Source organism: Gigantopelta aegis, chromosome 10 (assembly GCF_016097555.1).
Source record: "Gigantopelta aegis isolate Gae_Host chromosome 10, Gae_host_genome, whole genome shotgun sequence".
In the NCBI taxonomy this organism is placed as follows: Eukaryota; Metazoa; Mollusca; class Gastropoda; order Neomphalida; family Peltospiridae; genus Gigantopelta; species Gigantopelta aegis.
In genome coordinates this window covers 59,628,110-59,651,099 of record NC_054708.1, presented here as the reverse complement: position 1 = coordinate 59,651,099, position 22,990 = coordinate 59,628,110, and the positions used below count along the sequence as shown (strand labels likewise).

At 38.0% G+C, this 22,990-nt stretch overlaps 1 protein-coding gene across 2 annotated transcripts in view; it reads left to right on the top strand.

The window, feature by feature from the left end:
* Positions 1 to 22,990, top strand: part of LOC121384668 (F-box/LRR-repeat protein fbxl-1-like) — an 82,104-nt gene that overhangs the window by 35,137 nt on the left and 23,977 nt on the right. For both annotated transcript variants that reach the window (XM_041515152.1, XM_041515151.1), the window contains exons 2-3: positions 2,853 to 3,333; positions 7,734 to 8,000. In XM_041515152.1, coding sequence (XP_041371086.1) covers positions 2,853 to 3,333; positions 7,734 to 8,000 — 748 coding nt within the window. The remainder of the gene's footprint in view (positions 1 to 2,852; positions 3,334 to 7,733; positions 8,001 to 22,990) is intronic.

Below are 22,990 nucleotides of genomic sequence, written 5' to 3'. Positions count from 1 at the left end.
ACGCCCAGGTGTCGTTAAACAAAACAATTTTAACTTATGTCATTCTCTCCCTGTAGCCTGAGTACTCTGACGGTAAGAGAGCTAGATAGTTATCAGTGCATTTCAGGACCGTAGTGAGCTTGTTTCTAATAAAGAGAACATGTGTCATCGTCTTACAAACTACCATAGCATTACGCCAATTGCATTATAGGTTACAGCTTCACGATTGGGAATTTTTGCATAGATGTATTACGCTATATATAGCCTATAATATAGGTTACATATGTCTGATACATCTGGCACATTGTTGTAGTATTACGTTGAATATAGGTCACAGGTTTACGTCGGAGTTCGTTTTGCAAATTGCTATAGTAGTCCCCAGTATATGTCACAGCTTTACGTTTGGTAGGTTTGCAGATTTTTGTAGCATTACGTCAAATATAGGTCATAGCGTGACGTCTAGGCAAGTTTTGCAAATTGTTGTATTTCATCAAATATAGGTCACATCATTATCTATACATAAGTATGTATTGCAGGCACGTAGGAACGATATCTGGAGTGGTAGTGGTGGTGGGGGAATGGTGTCTTGTGAGGGATATAAGCCAGACTTTTATTTTTAAATAGTAGGGAAACGCGTACATTTTCGACATCGAGTGGGAAGGGCACAGGTCACACACCCCTTTTACACACCATTCCATCACCTTTTTTTTTTTTTTTTTTTGTCCACCGTCACCACCTCTGCCTTCTCACCTTCCTCTATATTATTTCCTTTTATCCGCCCCTAGTTCCTCCACTGCAACTCCTTATTTTCTTTGTCATTGTACTTCTTTTTGACCTCATCCTGTGCATCCTCCTCTGCTTCATCCAGTGGCGTAGCAAGGGGGATGGGTGGGTGTGACGGTTGGCAAGGGTTCATGCCCCCAATCAAACTTTTTTGTTTTGTTTTTACTGTATTAAATTTGATAAAATCATACATGCATACATACATAGTGTGGGTTGCCCCCCCCCCCAATATAGGTTGCCCCCCACCCCAATATAAAATCCTGACTATGCCAGCGGCTTCATCTTCTGCTTATTTCACCACTTTATTTTATGTCTTGTCCACTGTCATAGTCACTATTGCCTTGTTCTCAGCCTCCTCCAGCAGTACCACCTATATCACCACCAGTATCACCACCCATATTACCACCTGTATCACCACCCATATTACCACCTGTATCACCACCCATATTACCACCTGTATCACCACCCATATTACCACCTGTATCACCACCCATATTACCACCTGTATCACCACCCATATTACCACCTGTATCACCACCCATATTACCACCTGTATCACCACCCATATTACCACCTGTATCACCACCCCCACCTGTATTACCACCTGTATCACCACCCCCATATTACCATTACCCTGTATCACCATACCACCTGTATCACCACCCATATTACCATATCACCCATATTACCTGTACCTGTCGCCTGTATCACCACCTATATATATCGCCACCCACCTATATCACCACCTCAGGGGCGTAGCATGATTTGGACCTGGGGGGGGGGGGGGGGGTTGAATATGAACCAAGTGGACCTTTTTTTTTTTTTGCACCATCAGAAACTCCATATGTATAAACCTGTATGTTTTAGTTCTGAAAGCAGACCATTTGCTTTGGGGTGGGGGGTGGTTCGTCCGAACCCCCCTAGCCTACGCCTCTGCACCTGTATCATTATCTGTATCACCACCCATATCACCACCCATATCACCACCTGTTTTACCACCCGTATCACCACCTGTATTACCACCCATATCACCACCTGTATTGCCACCCACCTATATCACCACCTGTATCACCACCCATATCACTACCTGTATCACCACCCATATCACCACCCATATCACCACCCATATCACCTTGTATCACCACCTGTATTACCACCCATATCACCACCTGTATTGCCACCCACCTATATCACCACCTGTATTACCACCCATATCATCACCTGTATCACCACCCATATCACCACCCGTATCACCACCCGTATTACCACCCATATCACCACCTGTATTGCCACCCACCTATATCACCACCCATATCACCACCCATATCACCACCTGTATTGCCACCCACCTATATCACCACCTGTATCACCACCCATATCACCACCTGTATTGCCACCCATATCACCACCTGTATCACCACCCATATCACCACATGTATCACCACCTGTATTGCCACCCACCTATATCATCACCCGTATCACCACCCATATCACCACATGTATCACCACCCATATCACCACCTGTATTGCCACCCACGTATATCACCACCTGTATTGCCACCCATGTATATCACCACCTTTCTACTTGTCCACCAGCTCTTCATTTGTCAGCACTATTATTATATTAGTATCTGGAGCAACATCTTCATTACATTTCTGCCTGAGGTGCTTGGGTCATAGGACTGAATCTCCAAAGTGAACCTAGTCTTTGATTGGGTCCCCCCCCCCCCCCCCATCCCAACCAGTACCCCATGACTGGTATATGAAAGGCCATGGTATGTGTTGTCCTCTCTTTGGGAAAGTGCATATAAAAAGATTCCTTGGTGCTAATGGAGAAATGTAGCAGGTTTCGTCTGAAGACTTTGTGTCAGAATTTACCTAATGTTTGACCTCTAACAGATGATCATTAATTATGTATAACAGTTTTTGATTGTATTATGGGCCTATGGCCTTTATACTGAATAAATTGTCTTGTCTTGTCTTGTTTTGTCTTGTCTTGGCATTAATTAGTCAATGTGCTCTAGTGATGTCGTTAAAACAAAACAAACTTTACACTTTCCATTACCTTTTCTATTACTCATATATTTCAGGCTGTGACCATTGACAAGATCCCAGACAAACTTCTTCTCAAAGTCTTTTCCTTCCTCAAACATTCGGAACTTGGCAGAGTTGCTCAGGTGTGCAGGAAATGGCGACTGCTGGCATACGACAGTCGCCTGTGGAAGTGCGTGTCTCTCCGAGCGGACTACTCAGGACTTCACATCAGTCACCTGGACACTCTCCTCGGACTGATCAGTCTGCGGTTTGGGGCAACCCTGCAGTACATAGAGCTTCCATCAGAGATTATCACGGCTCCCGTCCTGCACGAGCTGGCCAACAAGTGTCCAGCCCTTCGCTGCATGACTCTCGATTTTTCCAATGCTATGCAGCTTCATGACTTCAATGACTTGAATGCCTTCCCGTGCAACCTGCGCAGTCTGTGCATATGTCTGTCAGAGGTGATTTTCTTGGAAGGCTTCATGAGGAGAATCTACAGCTGTTTGTCATCAATTGAAGTTCTCCATCTAATTGGTATGTATGTGATCTTTATTCAGAAAAATCTACTCTCTTTTCAGTGTAGTTTAATAATGACAATCTGCTTTATTGACTTGACTTAAACTCCCTTATTTATGTACCTATGTCCTATCAAGGTTCAGGCACGACCATCCGAAGCCTAATCTCTGGCAGGACCAGTGGTTGAGCTTTGGACAGAAGTGTTTTATTGTAGTTATCTAATTACAGTGGGCAGTATTTAGCTTAGTCAATAGACTTGTAGTACTGAAATCATGGGTGCTTGAGTTGTACCATAGTATTGAAACCATGTGTACTTGAGTTGTACCATAGTATTGAAACCATGGGTGCTTGAGTTGTACCTAAGTATTGAAACCATGGGTGCTTGAGTTGTACAATAGTATTGTAACTATGGGTGCTTCAGTTGTAGTATTGAAACCATGGGTGCTTGAGTTGTACCATAGTATTGAAACCATGGGTGCTTGAGTTGTACCGTAATATTGAAACCCAGGGTGCTTGAGTTGTACCGTAGTATTGAAACCATGGGTGCTTGAGTTGTACCATAATATTGAAACCCAGGGTGCTTGAGTTGTACCGTAGTATTGAAACCATGGGTTCTTGAGTTGTACCGTAATATTGAAACCATGGGTGATTGAGTTGTACCGTAATATTGAAACCCAGGTGCTTGAGTTGTACCATAGTATTGAAACCATGGGTGCTTGAGTTGTACCGTAGTATTGAAACCACGGGTGCTTGAGTTGTACCGTAGTATTGAAACCCAGGGTGCTTGAGTTGTACCGTAGTATTGAAACCCTCAGTGGAGTCAGTGGACCCATTCTCTGACTGTTTTTTTCCATCCAAATGAGTTCCCCACAACTGGTATACAGTTGTTTGTTTGTGAGGGTGTTTTTTGTGAGAGGTTTTTTTTTTTGGAGGGGGTACAGTAATATTATAATAAAAACATTACTGCAGTAATATTATAATATTAATAATAACATTACAGTAATATAATAATAATAATAATAATAATAATAATAATAATAATAATAATATTACTGCAGCTATTGGGTAACATTACACTGATGCCATTTCAACAGCACTAATCTATATAGAGTTCGTTTCACATGATTAACATTGAGGCCGAGTTAGCTACCTGAGAGTGACGTTTGTGAGGTGGGATGTTTGCTCACAGAGTGTGGAATTACTTTGAAAAAAGAAAATAACTCAGCTAATTTTCAGAGTTGCTTGCTAAACGAAATACATAGGTCTTGTTATTTTGAGCTCTCTAGAAATAGAAAAGCCCATAGGGTGTTATTTGATATTGGAGTACATCTCTTCTAGTTGCTAACAGTTTGTTTCAAACTACAAAGCTAAAAATAATTTCTTGGTATTTTATCTGATAACATTTATTATTTTTCTAGTCAAGAGAACAATCATTGATTTGAATGTGAAATTAAATGATTATGTTTTTTGTCTTGCCTACTGAAACAATGACCTAGACTTTGCATATGGCAAAAAACACACCCGGTTTTACCTGATAGTTTACATCATTTCTAAATATTAATCAATGTAACAAGCTAAACACAACTGATGATGTGTCATTTTAATAACATTTATTTACCACGTTGCCAAGTCATGCTATATTACATTTTTCCTTTAATTTTTTTTGGATAAGTTAAATTTACTGTTGTAGTACTGGCGTAGAAGTGGAGGGGGCAAGGGGGGGGGGATGTGCCCCCTCCTCTTTTCAGATATTTTGCTTTATTTTTGCTTTATAATAGTGTAAAAGTGTGTAAATATAAGTGTTCCCCCCACTTTTTGGCACCTTCCTACATTGTTTAAGTAGGCAAGAAGAATACAATATTCTTTGGTTTAGATAAAAAATCGTTCCAACCAGTGCATGTCAAAGGCCGCGGTATGTGCTTTCCTGTCTGTGGGAAAGTGCATATAAACAATTCCTTGTTACTAATGGAAAAATGTAGCAGGTTTCTGCTAATGACTATGAGTCAAAATTACCAAATGTTTGACATCCAACAGCCGATGATTAATTCAATGTGCTCTAGCAGTGCCATTAAACAAAACAAAACTTTAGATAAAGAAATTGGATGGGATGGGATGGGAACTCTATTTACGTGCCATATCCACAGAGGTTCAGGCACGCCCACCCCGGACGTAGCTTCTGACTTCGCCAGTGACCAATTCCGAGACAAAACAAAACTTTAGATAAAGAAATTTGATTCTGAAATGTTCTATGAGCTATATATATATATATGTTCTGTGAGGAAGCTAGCCTAGCCATTGCCGAAACAACAGATGTTAATTGTAGCAGAAATGTTTATCATGTTTTGTAAGAATCTTGGAAAATCTGTCATCACCAAACATATATCCTCCATTAGGTTAGAGTTTCCCTATCTGTACGGAACAATGTTAACAGATATTATTCACCCTGAAAACCACTTTGGACTAATGTGTTACACATGGGCGTATGGGGACTCTTTGATTTAGGGGGGCTGGAGGGGTTGATTTGCCAGAAATTTTACCCAGATAAAATTTGCCCGAATTTTCCCCACTGTTTTCCCACTGTATTGCCCGAATTTGGGGGGGCAATTGCCCCCCCTGCCCCACCGGGTCGTACGCCCATGGTGTTACAGCATAGTTTCTTGCATTATGTCATTCAGGTTTGACCTATGACATCAGTGTTAGACATGTTACTTAAAATAGGTTTAACATGATAATGGCAAATCTCTGTATGTTACATCACATATGATATATCAGGGGTGATGCTAGGTCCAATCTGTAGGTGAAGTTACTTCTCTTGCTAACTTTGAACAGAGAAGTTTTCAGCATGTGTTTTTGTGTTTGTTTGTGTGTGTGTGTGGTGGGGGGAAGGGAAGACTTAAAAAATGACCTTATATTAACTTACTATTGTTTTACAATTTCATCATCTCTATTTGTATATTGATTTCACAAACTGTATTTTCTTTATTATGAATGAGTGGTTGGTTTTCCTGTATTTATTATAATTGTGCAATTCTGTAAAATTTGACATACATTTTTCACGACTTGACGGTGAACCACATAAATAATAAATATATGTCAAGGCATAGTTCATTTCCAAAAGGTGATATATCCAGTTACATCATTTTGAAAAAAAACATGGTTTTTCTGCAACGTGACATAGCATATATAACACGCAAATCACAGTTTTAAGTTAAAGTTTGTTTTGTTTAACAAGACCACTAGAGCACACTGATTTACTATTCATCGGCTAATGGATATCAAACATTTGGTTAGTCGGACATATTGTCTTAATAACCAAAAGTTTGACATCCAACAGTCGATGATTAATAATCAATGTGCTCTAGTGGTGTCGTTAAACAAAAAAAACTTTATTGTCTTAAAGGAAACCCACTATGTTTTTTCAATTAGTAGCAAGGGATCATTAATATGCACAATCCCACAGACAGGGTAGTACATACCACGGCCTTTGAAGTACTAGTCGTGGTGCACTGGCTGGAATGAGAAATAGCCCAATGTGCCCACCGACACAGTTTTAAGATTCTGTTCAATGGGGTTAGATAACATTTTATTGAAAACTTTATTGCTGTATTAGTAACTTGCACTAATATCAGTATACCTTCACTGTTGACTGCAACATCTGGAAATAGGCATGTATTGCATTTAGGGGTGGGACGTAACCCAGTGGTACAGCGCTCGCTTTATGCACGGTTGGTGTAGGATCGATCCTCTTTGGTGGGCCCATTGGGCTATTTCTTGCTCCAGCCAGTGCACCACGACTGGCATATCAAATGCCATGGTATGTGCTATCCTGACTGGGATGGTGCATATAAAAGATGACTTGCTACTAATGGAAACATGTAGCGGGTTTCCTTTCTGAGAGTATACGTAAAAATTACCAAATAGCTGATGATTAATAAATCAATGTGCTCCTAGTGGTGTCATTAAATAAAACAAAACAAACAAAAAACCCAAACTATTTGAAAATGAACTCTTCATATGAACTGTAATTTTTTTTTCAGTTTTATTATATTTTATGAATATTCACATTTATTTGACTTCTACTCTGGTAAAGTGTTCACTTGATTTGCAGTCGGTCTAGGATCGATCCCCGTCGGTGGACCCATTGGGCTATTTCTCGTTCTAGCCAGTGCTCCACAACTGGTCAAACAAAGGCCATGGTATGTACTATCCTGTCTTTGGGATGGTGCATATAAAAGATCCTTTGCTGCTAATTGAAAAGAGTAGCCCATGAAGTGGCAACAGCAGGTTTTCTATCTCAATATCTGTGTGGTCCTTAACCATATGTCTGACGCCATATAACCATAAATAAAATGTGTTGAGTGCATCGTTAAATAAAAACATTTCCATCCTACTCTGAACTGATCCATCTGTCCGTGTAGGTACGTTTGAGCTGTCGAGCGAGTCGGAAGAAGACAATTACGAAGTGATCAACATCGGGAAGATCAAGGCTCACACTCCGAACCTGAAGGTGGTCAACCTGTACGGGATCTGTTTCCTTGACGACTCGCACATAGAGCTGCTGTGTTCTAACTGCATCCATATTGAATGTCTGGCCCTCAACTTCTGTCTCGGGGTGCGTGGCTCGTCCTTCCAGACCCTCATACAGAGGTGCAAGAAACTGAAAACTCTGCTCCTACAACACACAGGTGAGAATATCCTGACAGGTGCTTCTTTAATACACAGGTGAAAATATCCTGACAAGTGATTCTTTAACACACAGGTAAAAATATCCTGACAGGTCAATCAATCAATAAAATATTTACATGCTCCTATACCACGAAGGTTTCGAGCATGTCTATCCCAGGTTCGGCCACTGGATGCCAGTAGTCCAACCTGGGACAGAACAATTACTGGGGCAATTTTGATATTTAACCAAACAGGGAAAAAGGACTTTACAATAAATAATTTTGTGCGTTATTTTCCCAAACAATATTTAATATACAGCAAACAACTAACAATTTGTAACGCAAATTTAGATCGGGCAGTCCTAAATATAAATATATTTTAAAATAATTTTTTAAATATATTAATTAGCCCTCAAAATAGAGGTGGCAGGTGACTAAGAGGTTAGGCTTCAGCCACAAAAAGGTTTTTTTAATAGGAAAATATGTTTTACTTAGGGGCACCCATCGTATTGGGGACTTCGGTGTGGCCGAAACCGGGGAAGGCTCCGGGGGGGGGGGGGGGGGGGGGGGGGGCAGTCCCCCGGACAAACCTAACACCCCTGACAGGTGCTTCTTTGATACACAGGTAAAAATATCATGACAGGTGCTTCTTTAACACACATGTCAAAATATCATGACAGGTGTTTCTTTAACACACATGTCAAAATATCCTGGCAGGTGTTTCTTCAACACACAGGTAACAATATTCTGAAAGGTGCTGCTTTAATACACAGGTAAGAATATCCTGACAGGTGCTTCTTTAACAAACAGGTAAGAATATCCTGGCAGATGATTCTTTAACACACAGATAAGAATATCCTGGCAGATGATTCTTTAACACACAGGTAAAAATATCCTGACAGTTGATTTTTTAACACACTGGTAAAATATCCTGACAATTGCTTCTTTAACACAGATAAATAAAATATCCTGACAATTGATTCTTCAACACACAGGTAAAATATCCTGACATTTGCCTTTGTAACACACATGCACATGTAAGAAGAAAATACATCCTCATGGTCATCCGGGTTAGGCAGAGCCCCTCATCTGGGGTGCAATGGGTCATAGGATTGATCTCCCTTGATGTATTGTTTTTCCTATCCCAACCTTTTGACCCTGACCATGATATTTGCTCTCCTATAAGCAAGTGACTACTGAGAAACAAACCTGATATGTATCAGCTGTAAAGTCTATGATTTAATTACTATACTATCAAACTCTGAGTTTACTATTCAGAATCCAATAATATATGAATGTAATGTTCAGAATCGGATAATATGTGAATGTACTATTCAGAATCAGATAATATGTGAATGTACTATTCAGAATCAGATAATATGTGAATGTACTATTCAGAATCAGATAATATGTGAATGTACTATTCAGAATCAGATAATATGTGAATGCACTATTCAGAATCCAATAATATATGAATGTAATGTTCAGAATCAGATAATATGTGAATGTACTATTCAGAATCAGATAATATGTGAATGCACTATTCAGAATCCAATAATATATGAATGTAATGTTCAGAATCAGATAATATGTGAATGTACTATTCAGAATCAGATAATATGTGAATGTACTATTCAGAATCAGATAATATGTGAATGTACTATTCAGAATCCAATAATATATGAATGTAATGTTCAGAATCAGATAATATGTGAATGTACTATTCAGAATCAGATAATATGTGAATGTACTATTCAGAATCCAATAATATATGAATGTAATGTTCAGAATCAGATAATATGTGAATGTACTATTCAGAATCAGATAATATGTGAATGTACTATTCAGAATCAGATAATATGTGAATGTACTATTCAGAATCAGATAATATGTGAATGTAATGTTCAGAATCGGATAATATGTGAATGTACTATTCAGAATCAGATAATATGTGAATGTACTATTCAGAATCAGATAATATGTGAATGCACTATTCAGAATCAGATAATATATGAATGTAATGTTCAGAATCAGATAATATGTGAATGTACTATTCAGAATCAGATAATATGTGAATGTACTATTCAGAATCAGATAATATGTGAATGTACTATTCAGAATCAGATAATATGTGAATGTACTTTTCAGAATCAGATAATATGTGAATGTAATGTTCAGAATCAGATAATATGTGAATGTACTATTCAGAATCAGATAATATATGAATGTAATGTTCAGAATCAGATAATATGTGAATGTACTATTCAGAATCAGATATGAATATCAGTTTCGGAATCAAATTATTTATGAATGTACAGTTCAGAACCATGTAAAGTTTAGAATCAAGTAACAGATGAAGCTAATGTTCAGACTGTACCTTTGGGAATAAAACAATGAATGAATGAATGAATGAATGTTTAACGACACCCCAGCACGAAAAATACATCGGCTATTGGGTGTCAAACTATGGTAATGCAAATAAAGTGATGATCAACATCAATATAAAAATTCAAGGTTTAAACAAAAACAGTGTAAAGAACTGTGCCAAAAATACAAATATCACAGAATTTTACGGACACCGAATTTTACTCTAAACTTCAATTTGTGCTGTATTGGCCATTCTCAAAGAGAATGTTACACCCCTGCACCACGGTGAGGTTACAGCATGCGCAGGGGGGGAATAAAACAATACATGTGGCTACTGTTGAGAATCAGATACCATATTTTGTTTATGATTGGATCAATCAAATAGTATATACGGCCAGTATAAGTGAGTTGAATACTTTAGTCTGGTTATTAAATGAGGTTTATGTTCTGGATCCGTGCTGGTACCGGTACTATAAATCAGATAACAGATAATATTCTAACACTGGGAGGCAGTCCAGCCTCTCATTATATCCCTGGTGAGCTGGTATTTCATCTTTTATCAGGCTGTAGAGAGAAAACTACATTTACAGGGAAGGTCAAGTATTTGACCAATATTATGGCTTCAAGAAGTGCGATGTTGTTTTTGTTGTTTGTTTGATTGTTTTGGTATTGTACTGATGTTGTTATGTTTAGGTAATTGTTGCATGGAATGAAAGTAATGGTTTATAAAGTAAGAGCTGTGTTTACGGGGTTCATACCTAATGTAAGTCCATATAACAAAATATCAAATATTACACATTGGAGCATGTTGTTTTCTTCAATTATCTACTATTCCATATATCTATTTTCTCATGCATCCTTTCATCCATGCATCCATTCATCTGTCTATGCATCATTGCATGTATGCATGCATCCATCCATCTATGTACAAATCCATCCATGCATCCACTCATCCACCCACCCATCCATCCACCAAACCATCCATCCTATAAAGCCATCCACCCATCCATTCATCCATCCACCAATCCACCTATTCATCCATCCATCCATCCATCTTACAATCCATTCATTGTGTATTTCCCACACATGGTATGGTAATCATAATAACATGTAGATGTATTGTTTGGCCATGTGTTACACATTGTTTATTGTCTTCCCAAAAGTCACCTGCATTCACCCAGTAAACACCACCACCAGCAGAACTTGAACCAGCACTTTGCACATTGCTCACAGTGCAGTTTGCACGCTCAGACTAAAAGTTCTAAATGCTCTCCCTAAAGCTAAACTAACACAGTGTACTTCTTTGTCAACATGTTGTAAACATCTGCTATTTACGTACACGTGCTAGAGAAGAAACCTGCATAAATGGCCATCATGGGAGACTGATACTACATGACCCAACACACTTTAGCCAAGTGTTTATCATTGTTGGCAGGGAGCAATCAGTTCTCTGTGACTGGTATATAAAAAGCCATGGTATGTGATATCCAGTTCATGGGAAATAATAAGTACAACACCCTTTATTGTTGATAAGTAGGAGTAGCCTTTGTGGTATTGGGGCAGGACTAGCCCAGTGGTACAGCGCTCGCTAGATGCGCGGTCGGTGTGGGATCGATCCCCGTTGGTGGGCCCATTGAGCTATTTCTCATTCCAGCCAGTGGACCACGACTGGTATATCAAAGGTTGTGGTATGTACTACCCTGTCTGTGGGATGGTGCTTATAAAAGATCCCTTGCTGCTAATCAAAAAGAGTAATCCATGAAGTGGCGACAGCGAGTTTCCACTCTCAATATCTGTGTGGTCCTTCTTCTTGATTCCTTTCAAATACTGTATTTATTACAATGAAACCTCTCATAACGAAACACTCATAGACCACCTAAAAAAGTCCAGTTTATAGGGGTATCTGGTTTAGAGAGGAAGGAAGGAAGGATATGTTTTATTATAATGCACTCAACACATTTTATTTACAGTTATATGGTGTCGGACATATGGTTAAGGACCACACTGATATTGAGAGAGGAAACCGGTTGTCGCCACTTCATGGACTATTTTTTTTATTTTTTATTAGCAGCAAGGGATCTTTTATATGCACCATCCCACAGACAGGATAGCACATACCATGGCCATTGATATACCAGTCATGGTGCACTGGCTGTAATGAGAAATAGCCCAATGGGCCCACCGACAGTGATCAATCCTAAACCGACCTCGCATCAAGCGAGCGCTGCACCACTGAGCTACATCCTGCCCCTCTGGTTTAGACAGATTCTGTTCTGTATTGACATTTAAAAAGGGACCATGAAAAATATCCGGATTTGTGGATATTCTGGTTTACAGAAGGTCCTATTTTGAGGGGTTTCACTGTATTTCAAAGATTTAATTCTTGTTGAAGTTTGTTCAATAATTTCCTAATTGCCAATAAACCAAGATTATCTTCTCTGGTGATTCCCTTCAGATATTTTATTTATAACATCAAATATAATTAAAAAGATAAATATCCCACTAATAGACAGACGAAAACGCCATAAGCTATGCAAGATGTACAAACTTGTCAGTGATGGTACACCCACCTAATTATCACTTTTTGTATCAAGTTCTAATAGAACATATGGTCTAAGGAATAAAGAAAATCTAAAAACAGTAGCAAGTCGTACAAAATTGTACCGTGAGTTGTTTTTTCTTCTGGAATAAGGTTGTGGAATGCATTAAATGTTGAAGTCCGGAAAGCTAAATCATTGGCATCTTTTAAACATCGATTAAAGGAATCAGACAAAGCTGGTCCTAGATATTTTTATCTGGGTTCTAGACTTGAGCAGATACTCCACTGTAAACTTCGACTAGACATCAGTGATCTTAATAGTCATAAATTCTTTCGTTATATCTCAAATGATCCGTCTTGTGGCCATCCAATAGAAGATACAAAACATTTCATTCTCCACTGTCCCCTATACAATGAACAAAGAAACAATTTCATGTCAAACTATTTACATCTAAATTATAAGAAGATCCTATTGGGAAAATCAGAATTTAGTGAAAAAGAAAATGAAAAAATTATTAAAACTATTTTAAAATACATAACTGCTACTAAATGTTTCTGGCTAAAGTTTACACTAATTTTTTGGCTAGAAATTCCCCAATCCAAAGAAAATGTTCTGGTTTTTTATTTACTATACCTATACCTTTCACTCTATCCCCTCTTCTTTTTTTCCTCCGTTAAATCTACTATAGTCTGTGGTATCTAAACATGTATCCGCATGTAAATTGTAGGGAGAGGTCTTAATATAGGCTAAGCCTGTTGACCAATCCCAGTATGTTGTTTTGGCAAATCAAATATTGTTTAAACCAAAAAAGATAAAGCTCCCCATGTGGCCCTCACTTCAATTTACAACATCATGATTACAGTTGTGTTCTTTTACAGCAAGTTAACAGAGACCAAGCTAAGTTAGACCTTGCAGAATCCATTTGGATACAAAAACTTAATACTGTTCACCCCAATGGCCTCAATGAGTACAGCCTTATTGGCTTTATGTCATGTCATAGGGTTTTATGTGCACATTCAGAACAAGCTGTTGTAGCACATACCTGTCGTGGGCACAAGAGCCAGCCTTGGCAGGAAAGGTGGGGGGAGGGGAGAGGAGGGACCGTCTGCACTGGCAGGTGCAAGGGAGCACCAGCAGCCCGATCAAATCGGTAGCAGGCGGGTGGGGGTGGTGGTGGTGCTATGGAATTTGAATGCCAAAGAGAAAAGGGTGCGCAATTTTGATTGAGGGAATTTGGCGCAATATTGAACGGTCGGTCGAAAGGTAAATGGCCGAGCTAATATATGTTTTGATATTAGTGAATCAAGAGTAGCTTGTTAATTTTAGACCTCTACGATGCTGTGGTGTCTCCCTAGGTTGCCCATTGGGCCCTTATAAAGAGCCTGACCGCTTCAGGCTTTAACAACTAAGACTTTTTATACTCCTTTGTTCTTTAATTTTATTGTTATGCTATTGGTCAGGTCCTGTCTTGTTACCTAGCTTTGTGTTTTTAACTTCCAAGCTGGCATTCTCTATTTTATACCTTACTGGTTATATGCCCAGCACTTCGTTTGTTTATTCTCCTGAGGATGTTGGTTTTTAGACTAACGAAACGTTGAATATTTTAAATATTTTTTTATGTAATTTAAAATTTTAAGGTGGTTTCAGTGGAAACATATATTTTTTTATATATTTATTAAATATTTATTATTTTAGAGATCTAATTCTTCTTGAATTTGCTTTTGTTGAATTATTGATGTTGAATCAAAAAGGAACATAACAGTGAAACTCCTAAAATGAGATGTCGTGGGACCAAGTAAAAAGTCCAGTTTTAAGAGGTATTTGGTTTAGAAAGGTTCTGTGCTATATTGACTGATATTTAAAAAAAGAAGAAAAAAAGGGATGTCCCGAGTCAGACCCCCGATCCTATCGGAGGCCGGACTCGGGATAGGTGTGTTTGAAACCATAGTGGTATATGGACACATTAAACCAGTTAATAAAAATAATAATAAATAAGGACCATAAAAAATTCTGGTTTTGAGGGAATTCTGATTTATTCAGGGTCCAGTTTGGAGCAGTCTCACTGGGATCTTTTATATGCACCATCCCACAGACAGGATAGCACATACCACAGCCTTTGATATACCAGTCGTGGTACACTGGCTTGAACTCAGGGTCCAATTTGGAGTAGTCTCACTGTATTTCAAAGATTTAATTCTTCTTGAAGTTTTTTTTCCAGTAATTTACTACTGATTGCTTTCAAATATTTTATTTCTTTTTTTAAAGATTTAATTTCATGTTGAAGTTGCTTTTGTTTAAGTATTGATGTTGAATCAAAAAAGGATCATTACAAAATGAACAAGCATTGACCGAAACCAACTGAAACCAATAATTTTCCCTACCTATCTTGCTGTCTATGGTCATCTTCGCATCATGTACAAAAGCTGTGCATAATTATTCATTAGCTACAATTTGCAGTGACATTTCCATCAGCCTTTTTATTGAAGCTATTACTCAAAGTGGCAGCTTCTTCTCAGACAAATTACTAAACAATTTGCTTTCCACAGAGATCAATAACTAATTCTGTGTTGCATGCAACAAGCCCGCAGTCTCTCTCGGAGACACTTGCATGTACTTGATGAAGACAAACAAGACAAAGTGGCGGCATATAAAGACTGATTTATTAACATTTTGATCCCCTTAACGAGCTACTCTTGGCTTACTAATCTTCCAAAACTATACGTAGCTCCCTTCTTTAATTTCTGGCGGACCGTTCAAAATTGCGCCCGATTTTCTTCACAAAAATGTGCACCAATTCTCTTTGGCTTAATCCTACAGGACTTTCCAAATTCCATAACACCATACCACCCTCCGCCTGTTACCGGTCCCGGTCGGACTGCTGGTGCTCCCTTACACCTGCCAGTGCAGGTGGTCCCCCCTCCAACCCACGTCACCCCTTTCCTGTCCTGGACGGAGGAGGCGGCGGCTGAGCCTGGCACCCTGTGCCCAGGACAGGCATGCACTACAATAGCTTGTTCTGAATGTGCATGTTAAACACTCTGACCTGACCTGACCTGACATTTTGAGGTACTGGCCTCAATGGTGATGTGGTTAAGCCATCAGACATCAGGCTGGTAGGTACAGGGTACGCAACCCAGTACTGGCTCCCACCCAGAGCAAGTTTTAACGACTCAGTGGGTCGGTGTAAGGCCACTACACCCTCTTCTCTCTTTCACTAACCACTAACAACTAACCCTCAGTCCTGGACAGACAGCCCAGATAGCTGAGGTGTGTGCCAAGGACAGTGTGCTTGAACCTTCATTGGATATAAGCACAAAAATAAGTTGAAATGAAATGAAATTTCGAGGTTATGGTTGGTAGGTACTGGTTTTGCATCCTGGTACCGGCTCCCACCCACTCAGTGGGCAGGTGTAAGGCCACTACACTGAATTGTCTCTCACTAACTAATAACAACTAACCACTAACCCACCGTCCTAGACAAACAGTCCACGTAGCTAAGGTGTGTGCCCAAAACAGCGTGCTTGAACTTTAATTGAATATAAGAACAGAAATAAGTATAAACAAAGATTTTTGTTAAGAATAATAATTTTTATACACCTGTCGGTGTTGGAGATTTAAAATTTTGGGCAGTATCCCAGTTGGATACTAACATTTCAAAATCTGGTATCCCACCTGAGAATTTAGCATCCCACTTAAATGAAATTCATAAATAACATTGTAACAAACTTGGATGACACTGTTCTTGTTCCCAGTCTATTGCTACGCCACAATTGAAATTGTGGAATTCGTGAAATTTGCAATCAAACGGAATTGGCAAAAATATTTGCTGCATCTATTTTTGAGTAATACTGACATAAATTAATATTTAGCAGTAATCTATAAGTGTGTCTGACATTACTAATGATAAACCTACCTGTATCAATTTTCTGCAGATGTGGAATCAGCATCTCAAATAAAATTTGAAGGGAGGAAACATCCAACAAAAACAATAACGACTTAGCGGTTCCCAGTCTATTGCTATGCTGCTATTGCTGCTATGTAGCATTAGACTGGGTACGAGTTGGGGGAGATATTGTTATGGCATAGCATTAGACTGGGTACGAGCTTCAAAATACTGTTACTTAACTTCACCAGTAAATGACGACTTTCATTGTTTCAGTGAAAAATAAAAATGCAGGATTAAAAAACCAACAACATCATATGGTATCCTAGTGGGATACTGGGTTATTGAAGTCTGGTATCAAAAATTAAATTCTAGTATTCCCAGGATATCGGGATACCATTAATCTCGAACACTGCCTGTCTTTGATATGTTGTATTATGGTATGATGTCCATCTGTCCATATGTCCATCTGTAAACATTTTGTTTCAGGAGCATAACTTTCTTATCAATTTATGAATGATCATCAAAATTTGTATGCAGGTACGTGGGATGGCCGTTGTGTACCAAAACTAGGTCACTGCGACCTACTGTTTAACAATATGTATTAAATCATAATAATACTATTTAAAGTTTAAAAACAAATTATTATTACATGAATTAATTTAAAATTTAAAAAAAATGTATATATATTTTTTATGCCAAGTTGACAGGTACAGATGGCATTATGTAGTGTTTACATATCTTAAAGTATTTATATATTTTTTAAACTTGCAGTTTTGTGTTTAATGAAAAAAATGTAGTGGGTTTCTGCTCTAAGACCTGACCTGATATTTCTTTAAAAAACAAAACAAAAGGTTCAACTGTCATTTGATGTTAATAGTTAATTACTTATTATACTAGTGAGGCCGGTAGTGTCGTGGTTAAACCATCGGACATAAAGCTGGTGGGTACAGGGTTCACAACTCAGTACTGGCTCCCACCCAGCAAATGAACTATTTTTACATTATTACATTTTCTCTATAATCAGTAAATTTTTTGGACATTGTAATGCTTTATAGTACATCTATCTCAATATCATTTTTTGTCTGAAATAATTATATATATATGTACAAATATATTGTTTCTTCCACCAAATTTGAAATTATTTGGCCAAAGATCATTTCAGATATATTTATCCATGCAATGCTTTATAGTTAAAACATGTTACGGTAAGATAGTGTTTAAAAAACCCACCAAAAAAAAACCACCCAGGAAAGAGCAGGATGTATGGTTCATTTTGCTGGGGGGAACAAGCGGAAGAAGTCTTGTTAGATCTGAAAACTCACGATATATACAATCTTTTTTTAAATAGCCATCTGTTGATTACCTATTACACCAATGAAGTAGGTTGATTGTTTGTCAGACACCAAATAGCTATACTGAGTTGTCAAATCAATATTAGATGGGGAAGAGCCAGCCCAGGCCAACATCTGCACCCATGACAGGTGTGTGCTAAAACAGCTTGCTCTGAATGTGCACCTTAAACCCTATGATCTAACCTGACCTAAAGAAATATTTCTTTGAAAAGAAGAAAAAAAGGTTCAACTGTCATTTGATGCTAACTATTAATTACTTATTATACTAGTGATGTTAATTAATTGTTAGACACCAAAATAGTTATGCAGGTCGGGTTATAGCCCAGTGGTAAAGTGCTTGCTTGATGCGCGTTCGGACTAGGATCGATTCCCACCAGTCAGAAAATTAAGCTATTTCTCGTTCCAGCCAGGGCACCACATATCAAATGCAGTGGTATGTGCTATTCTGTCTGTGGGATGGTGTATATAAAAGATCCCTTACTACTAATGAAAAGATGTAGTGGGTTTCTTCTATAAGATTATATGTCAAAATTACCAAATGTTTTTGACATCCAATAGCCGATAATTAATAAATTAATGTGCTCTAGTGGTTTGGTAAACAAAAACAAAAACAAACCAAATAGCTATGCTGTCTGAGATATCAAAGAAACTTTCAAAGAAAAGAAAAAGATGTCCAACTGTCATTTAATGTTAATGACTTATTACACCAAACTGGTCAAATGCCGTGGGATGTGCTTTCCTGTCTATTTATTAATAAATATATAACAAGTAATGCAAGCTGTGTTTGAGGGAAATGGTCAATTTTTTATTGACAATAAATCATTAAAATGTTCACATTAATTAAACAACGTTTGATTCCTACAGTATTAAAAATAAGTGAATTAAAAGTACTGGAAATAAATATTAAAGCAGGGTGGCTGGGTGGTTATCTTGCTCACACGCATGCACACTGACTCGGGTGGATGGCTGCATGTGCATCAACTACTGCGCGTGCGCATAAATATCCTAAGTTAAAACCAAATAACAGCCAGCTGATTATTTGTCAATAAAAGAGTCCTTGTTGCATTAAGAAAAATGTAGCAAGTTTCCTCTGATGACTACGAGTCAGAAATACCAAATGTTTGAAATCCAGCAGCCGATGATTAATTAATCAATATGCTCTAGTGGTGTCGTTAAACAAAACAGACTTTTTATTACACCAGTGAAGTAGGTTAATTGTTTGTAAAACACCAAATAGCTATGTTGACTGAGGTAGGTTAATTGTTTGTTAGACACCAAATAGCTATGCTGATTGACGTATCAAACAAAAATTTCAAAGAAAGAAAAAAAAAGAGATGTCCAACTGTTATTTGATGTTAACTATTGATTACCTATTACACAAATGATGTAGGTTAATTGTTTGTTAGACACCAAATAGCTATGTTGGCTGAGGTATCAAACAATTTTAACAACAAATTTTTTTTTTAAATGTTCAAAGAAAAGAAAAAAGATGTCCAACTGTCATTTGATGATAACTATTGATTTTCTATTACACCAGAGTGAAGTAGGTCAGTTGTTTCCAAGATTGTGTGGAGTCAGCACTGCTGACTCTCCAGTGAAGTATTTCTTTTGAAGTGGCTGGCGTGCAGCATGGATTTTTAATCAAATAACCTATGGAATCAGCGTTAGTGGAAATTCAGTCAGTTGAAACTAAACGCGTTCTATTTCTGTACACCAAGCAATTATTAAGATGAATGCTTCCAGCACGCATTTTCTCTTCATTAATCGAATTGCAATCCAGAAACGGAAAGGAATAATGCAGTAATATATACATGTAGCTATTGATGTTAGCGGCTTAATTGTGAAGTGATATATCGAATGTTTTATTCAGTTTTATTCAGAATAATCCATTAATATCAATGAGAATTTTATTTATTTATATCATTTTATGTACATTTTTTTTAATACTGGGATTTGTAATCTGTGTGTTGTTGGTGATGAGCTTGTGTTTGTATTGGCCGAGTATTGTAATAAAAATACTATGCCAGTCATGGTAGATACAGGAATGTGCTGCTTATACAGGTTCATATCAAAGTAGTGTGATGGATAGGCAGACAGTGCCTGACACACCTTTTAGAGAACTTGTGTTTAAAAACAGCAAAGTGATTTATCTGTTTTTGATGTATTTGTCACAGGGAGCATAATGGAACCCCCCACTCCCAAGAAATTTTGCTCACCACAGTTTAGAAACCCATGCATACATGTAACTTCCTGCACACATGCCTGGTTAGTAGAGGAGTACCGGCCTCGGCGGTGTCGTGTTTAAGCCATCGGACATAAGTCTGGTAGGTACTTGAATCGCTGCCCGGTACCTACTCTCACCCAGAGTGAGTTTTAATGACTCAATGGGTAGGTGTAAGACCACTACACCCTCTTCTTTCCCTCTAACCACTAACCCACTGTCCTGGACAGACAGTCCAGATAGCTGAGGTGTGTGCCCAGGACAACGTGCTTGAACCGTAATTGGATTATGATCACGAAAATAAAGTTGAAGTTGAAGTAGAGGAGAACGGGTATAAAAGATGGTTACAAGTGCATCTTAACAATGCCAGAAGTAATCACTGATCACCGTCTGAAGGAAGGAAATGTTTTATTTAACGACGCACTCAACACATTTCATTTACAGTTATATCGGTGTCGGCCGTCTGAAGGGACCTAGTTGTGTCAGTTAATTATTCTACGAGTCGAACGTCTGTAGCTCACTGGAATGGCACCCACCTGAAGTGCAATGGGGTAGACCAATGGGGTTTTTCCATTCCAAGCACATTTTAAACTCATTTAATGCCTAAAGTATGGTAAAGTTATTTTGAGAGAAAGGAAAAAAGAGAGAGAGAATGAGAGAGAGAGAGAAAGAAGAAGAGAGAGAAAAAAAAGAGATAAGAAAGCAAGGGATAGGGAGCAAAGGAGAGAGAGAGAGAGAGAGAGAGAGAGAGAGAGAGAGAGAGCAAACGAACGAATGAATGAATGAGAGAGAGAGCGAATGAGCGAGAAACAGAAACCAGAAGAGGCTACTCCCATCAAAATGCAATATATTAGGTTATCGATTAGCTAACATTCCTTTCCTTTCACTATCACACAGTAAAGTTCTCTTTGTAACCTCTGTAGAAATGGTTTACAACTTGAGTAACCGACATGTGCATTAAGCTGCATGCCTACAAACACGTAAAGGTATCGGTAAGCTTCTGGAGACTAGCTATATTTGCTGTCTTGAAATGAAAACAGGTGCTAACCGAGTGTATATTGTGTTTGGCACCATGGCATTTACCTGATGATAACATTGATCAACAGAATACCTGTGAACCTGTACACAGCCAGAGATCCAGAGGGTTTTTTCTTCTTATTTTGGGGTGTTTTTTTTACGATGGGCCAGCGCAATAGGAAATAGTACCTATCCATTGTTTGACTTCTCCTGATATAATAAGCCGCTCTTTTCATGTTCGTACAGCTATTCTCAATGTTATTTCTGCTGAGTACTTGCATGTGTGTTAAAGAGAAATGGAGGAAGTTGGTGGTGGTGCGTTTCCAGATACGAACTTGGGAGCTGATCTCGATATCTTCCAGACATATTTTCAGGACTCTTGTACTACTGTTTGGAATGCCACACAAATCAAGTCCATCATGATTGACATTGGCAATGGATAGGAAGGAAGGAAATGTTTTATTTAACCACGCACTCAACACATTTTATTTACGGTTATATGGCATCTGACATATGGTTAAGGACCACACAGATATTGACAGAGGAAACCCGCTGTCGTCACTTCATGGGCTACTCTTTTCGATTAGCAGGGATCTTTTATATGACTTTCCCACAGACAGGATAGCACATACCACAGCCTTTGATATACCAGTCGTGGTGCACTGGCTGGAATGGCAGTGAATAGGAAGACTATGTCTTACCGTGGGGTGGAGTCTTGGAACAAACTTTCCTTAAAGATATTTTAAAAGGTGTCTTATGAGAGTTGAAAGTATCATATTTCTCTATTTTTATCTTGCCTTTAATTATTTTATTTTTTAAAACGTGCATTGCGATGAACATCTGCCAATGCAACAACTATGAATGGCACTGAATATAAGTTTATGGTAGGCAAAACATTCAATTCCATAAAATTCTTGTTATACTGTAAATCATAAAATATTAGCGATTTTAAAATTTGGCGAAATCCAAATAAGTGACATATTAGCGACATAGAACTTTAGCCAGGTCACCATATCAGAAACTAAAAAGGAGAATAAGCTTAAGTTGTAGGATCAGCTGAAATAATGTTTTTGACGAATCTTGATGTTATGCAGCTTACAGACATCTTGAATATAGTATAAAATTACAGTATTGTGCATGCTAACTAACTATTGTTGTTTGTTATTCTTTTGGTTTAATCAATAGCATGTAACCATTGTTGTGTCTTCAGTTAATCACAGACAAAACAATCGCATAAAAGTTTTTTGGAACAGTCTCTTTAAATTTAGCGTCATGAAACATAAGCGTCTTGTATGACCTCGCTAAATTCGCTAACATTTTATGCTTGCTAACATTTCCCAATTTACAGTATTTATTTATGATGCATCAAAATCGACAATATTAAATTTGAATTGTGGCTTTTTCAAGAATTGTTGATAAAAAGAGAAGATACCAAAAAACAGCAGTTAGTTCTTCACCATCAAAGAATTATGAATGGAAAACATGTATACAGGCACTGAAATATGCATGATGTGCTTACCTGATCTAAAAATAAACTTGCTTCTTTTATTTTTCTACTAATCAAAGAAATTATTTGGTTGTAACTTTTTAAAGCATGTAGTCTTATAATTGCCAAAACAAAACTTTTG